Source organism: Lygodium microphyllum, chromosome 5, assembly GCF_053477565.2.
Source record: "Lygodium microphyllum isolate KBCC chromosome 5, Lygodium_microphyllum_v1.1.10, whole genome shotgun sequence".
Taxonomy (NCBI): Eukaryota; Viridiplantae; Streptophyta; class Polypodiopsida; order Schizaeales; family Lygodiaceae; genus Lygodium; species Lygodium microphyllum.
This window is the reverse complement of record NC_141139.1, coordinates 57,935,711-57,940,011: the sequence shown is the minus strand read 5'-3', so window position 1 is coordinate 57,940,011 and position 4,301 is coordinate 57,935,711. Positions and strand designations below refer to the sequence as shown.

The 4,301-nt window shown below is 44.7% G+C and overlaps 1 protein-coding gene across 2 annotated transcripts; it reads right to left on the bottom strand.

Annotated features, from left to right (window-relative positions):
* Positions 1-747: 747 nt before the first annotated feature.
* Positions 748-3,852, bottom strand: LOC148035862 (peroxidase A2-like). 2 transcript variants are annotated; one of them, XM_087677870.1, is made up of 2 exons: positions 3,091-3,852; positions 748-1,499 (listed from the first exon to the last, which is right to left on the bottom strand). In XM_087677870.1, the coding sequence occupies exons 1-2, from the start codon at positions 3,556-3,558 to the stop codon at positions 912-914; spliced, it is 1,056 nt and encodes a 351-aa protein (XP_087533996.1). In that variant the 5' UTR covers positions 3,559-3,852; the 3' UTR covers positions 748-911. The 2 variants fall into 2 exon arrangements, with proteins under 2 accessions (XP_087533996.1, XP_087533997.1); XM_087677871.1 differs by having other exon boundaries at positions 748-1,496; positions 3,091-3,849.
* Between the last annotated feature and the right edge of the window lie 449 nt (positions 3,853-4,301).

The window sequence follows — 4,301 nt, the reverse complement described above, 5'->3', positions numbered from 1 at the left end:
GAAATTGATTCTTGAGCATGCACATGTGCGCATGATAAAAACCATAGAATTAAGAATACACATTGAATCATTGAATTAAAAAAATAGAGTTAATAATTATTTTTTCATTGCTCTCTAATGAATGGCAGTTCCTCTAGTTGACAAGCCTGATATAAGTAATTAGCGGCAAGCAACAGAAACCTTACAATTAGTAGCAAGCATTGCAATATGTATCTCGTAATTTCTCTATGTACTTGAAGATGATAAAAGATACTTCCTTTTTATTATGAAAAATTCAATGCTTGCTTTAAAATTGACTATTGATTCTTGAGTATGCACGTGCGCGCATGATAAAAAGCATAGAATTAGGAATACACATTAAATTAATAAGCAAATTAAGTATGTTACAGTTGAATGATCCATCTCATCTTTAATGAGATCAGCCCTTGCTAAACTATCTACTTCTAGGTCTATGCTACCAAGAGGTAACGAAACAAATAAGTCTATCCCACTATCAAATGTGTTGCTATATTGCTCAATAACTTCATCAATATCATCGACGATCACATTATTGTTTTCTTCTGCGTTTCCTTGAACATCCTCGCGAGGTTCATCTTGTACTATATCACGCATATAATTCATTATGGTGTCATCATGCACATCATCATAATTGGTGTATGTTGACCCCTCACCACTGGCGTGATACCATGTAGAAAATTGAAAGAGACAAATATATGCACAGTCGTTGTTCAGCGTACCAGAGAATGGTTGAGCCAATAATTATAATATTGATGGTGTTTTACAAATACATATGTGACTCTTCATCAACAGATCCGTCGTTGAAGAGTCACAGATCCGTCGTTTCTTATAATACATAATGTTAATAAATGTATTTGTTTATTTTGAGATCGAGCGTTAATATTTCATTAGGATTAATTGGGCTGGCCGCAGTTGAGGCGAATCTGCCCATCCGAGCCGGTGAGGGGGTTGATGTTGCCCATGTTGACCATGGAGGCCATAAAGCTGGTGAAGAAGGCGGACTGGTCGGAGGCGAAGCTGTTGACGTAGCTCTGGATGGTGGCCTGGCCGGAGGTGGACAGCAGCTCCTGGTCCGACTGCAGCAACCCCTGGTTCCCCTGCAGGTTCAGGTAGTACTGGTTGTCGAAGGCGTTCTGGGTCACTGGGTCCAGCGGGGCCACAACGTCAGGGTCCCCGCCCTGCGGACACGTGGCTTGCAATGATTGGAGGTAGGTGGAGTCCAGGGTGGGATCGGGCTGGCCTGTGCCGCTGAAGTTGTAGAGGCGGCCCACGAAGGAGGTGCAGCGGGCGCGCCCGAAGGTGTGGCCCCCCGACAGCGCCGCCACGTCCTGCTCGCTCAGGCCCACATCCCCGAACTTGCTGATGATGGTGGACAGAGAATCGAATGGCGCCGGCAGGGCCGCCTGCACCGCGCTTTGGGTTGCCGCGGTGGTGCTGTCCCTTCGCCCCAGCAGAACCGTCCACGATGGTCCGCCCGCCTGCTTTTGGCATGTCCAACACAGCATCATTAACGTGCTGTCGTCAAAGATCCTTTGCTCTTAAGAGTTTTTAGAACCGACTAAGCTACAACCCACAAGACTTTTTCATACAACTCATGTGCTCGGTTAAGCTCCGTGCCACACCCGACCTTTATTAGAGTCCGTGGGAATTTAGAAAGAAAGTGAACACTCTGGCATGTTCTTTTTGCCTCATCCTTTCGTCCTAAAAATGTTCTCTATTCATGAGCATCTAGTGTTTTATCATCCTAGGACAAGGCTTTCAAGCAACTAAATTTTTTACAAAGATTTTATATGAAGTGAAAAGGCTATCTCAAAAAGTGTTATTGAATTGCGAATTTGTAATGTATTTTAATAATTCGAACATGTAAAGGCTTAGTAAATTTTCATTTTCTACAACCGCTACAAAAATGCCCTCTTGAGCATATAAAAGGGTTCATTTTATTCAACATAAGAGTCTACTTTACATTCAGCATACTTGATGCTACAGATTGAGAGACTTGGTCTCAAGTTTTAAGTGGTCAAATCTCCATGCTTAAGTTAAACAAGTGAAAACTACAATGTCTAGTATATATTTTCCCTAGCATATTCAGCTTTTGTCCCTGTTGTCAGACCATAGGTACGTGTTATATAACATTCCTACATTCATATACGGCATGAACCTTATATTGCTGCATTGTCGCAAGTACAACATCAAGATAGTATGCAAGGGGGACACTAATCTCACCCATTTTCGCTCTCAATTATGCAAATATGAATTGTGATTTCTCTTGACAAGGCAATATGCAAGAGGGACACACTCTCCCCACTTTTGCAATGGGTCATATAAACACATATGATCAATAGTCCTATGATTAATTGATCTTTGTTGAAAATGCTGATATCAAATGAAGGTTGATGAATGGTGCACTCATGGTAAACCTTGATGCAAATCTCACAACCCCTTTCATGAAATATGATTCTTGCCCTTGCTACACGTGTAAGAATATGTGGTTTTCATAGCCTCGATTAGTGCAAGCATGGGATGGAGATAACCCTGGAAACCCTTGTATTCCATTATGTCACCTTTGGTTGCTAACCTCATAAGCCTATCATGTCTGACATGGGGGTAGTCTCTATGAAATATGTATGTTCATGCTTCCTCCGGCCAACCCCCCGGCCCCGCACCCCCCAAATCTAATCATAAAGAAACTGCACATGTCCTTACTTGGTGTGATTCCAACACTCTCTAATGCAATGTCCACAATGAGATCTAGGTGTAATGTCGAGCACATGAAGTGATTGAAAGAAGACGTTGAACTCTTGATAAGAAAGTCTTTTTCAAACTTTAAAATCTAGGATCATTCTAATCTTAAGACGACCAAAGGACCCGTAAAATCTAGGAGAAGCGTATCAGCTCTGAAAAATGGTTTCCTCGACCTATGCTCTGGTGTTGGAAATGTACTTAACAACGCTCTAATAGAAAGCTGGATCATCGAGACGGGGCTACCTATGAGGTTACAACGGAACGTTCCTAGGTCACTTAGATTTAAAAACGAGCTTCAAGAATCGGTCGTGAATAGTGATCGTTCGTTACCAGGACAACAGAGTCTCGCGCTGCAAGTGCCAGGATATCGGCGCACGACACCGTGGCCGCGCACGAGCTCTCCACCGCCGCTTTGATGTTGTCCACTACGTCGAAGCCTCGCAAGGAGTTGTTGTTGGGGAGCGCAAACTGCTCTCCCGAGGCCCCATCCAGCAGCACCGAAGCGTCGCAGCCCTGCACGAAGCAGTCATGGAAGTGCAGCCTCAGCAGGGACGCTGCCATGCGCGTCTCCGCGCTCACCGCCGTCTGCACGGCCGACTGAACCACGCTCTCTAAGTCCGGGCATGACGTGGCATAGAAATCCGACGTCAGCTGGCCTGAGGCCGGTTTGATCATGTGCGGACCGGAGGTACCGAGAACAAGGAGGAGGCATAGTACCGCAGCTGAACACATTAGCCGCAGCTGCACTGCCGGGTTATGATCGCAACAAAGGAACCTCACAGCACTGAAAGAGCGCATGCTAGAAATCCTATAAACAGCCAGAAGCAGCACTATCTCTCTTACTACACACTCGGTCTCTCAGACTGCTTGTGGGAGTGTTGCTGGAGCTGAACGAGCTCGGTGCTACCTTTATAGTTTCTCTCGTGCATGAAAGAATCAAGCAGTTAGTGACTCGGCACTCGTTGATTTCGTAATTTGGTCTTACTGTGAATAACAGACCAAAGCTGCGAGCTCGGTCGCAGCTTCCACGTAAACCAGTGGGGAATGCAGTTGATCGACAGTCACACCCATGAGGAAAGTCCAGGTAGCACCCGAGTCCACTTCGGAAGTCGTTTAACATAGAAGTTTAGAACGACAACTCGCCTCTTATACTAATGCATGGCGGCCTGGCCGATTATGAGACTTTTACGTGTGTGTGGCCTTTGTCAAAAAGCTTGCCTATGATTGTCGCGAAACGAGGCCCACAACATTGAACAGTATGTGTAAGAAATGTGTAAGATATTAGAGTTCTAAACCGTCCCGTTTCCTAATTGGATCCACATCCGACGGCAACTCTGTCTTGACTAATGATCAGCCCTGACATTGGTCGGTCGATTTGACACTTGATAATCAAATATTCATAATATGCCAGCACTTTGTTCAATGAACACGGCGCTTTTTCCCAAATTTCAACCTTCTCAGAAGGTGACTCAGACCAAATGTTAAACGTAAGTATCTCTCCTCTTTCACATCATCCGTTGGCTCGAGTATTCAGTTAGTAA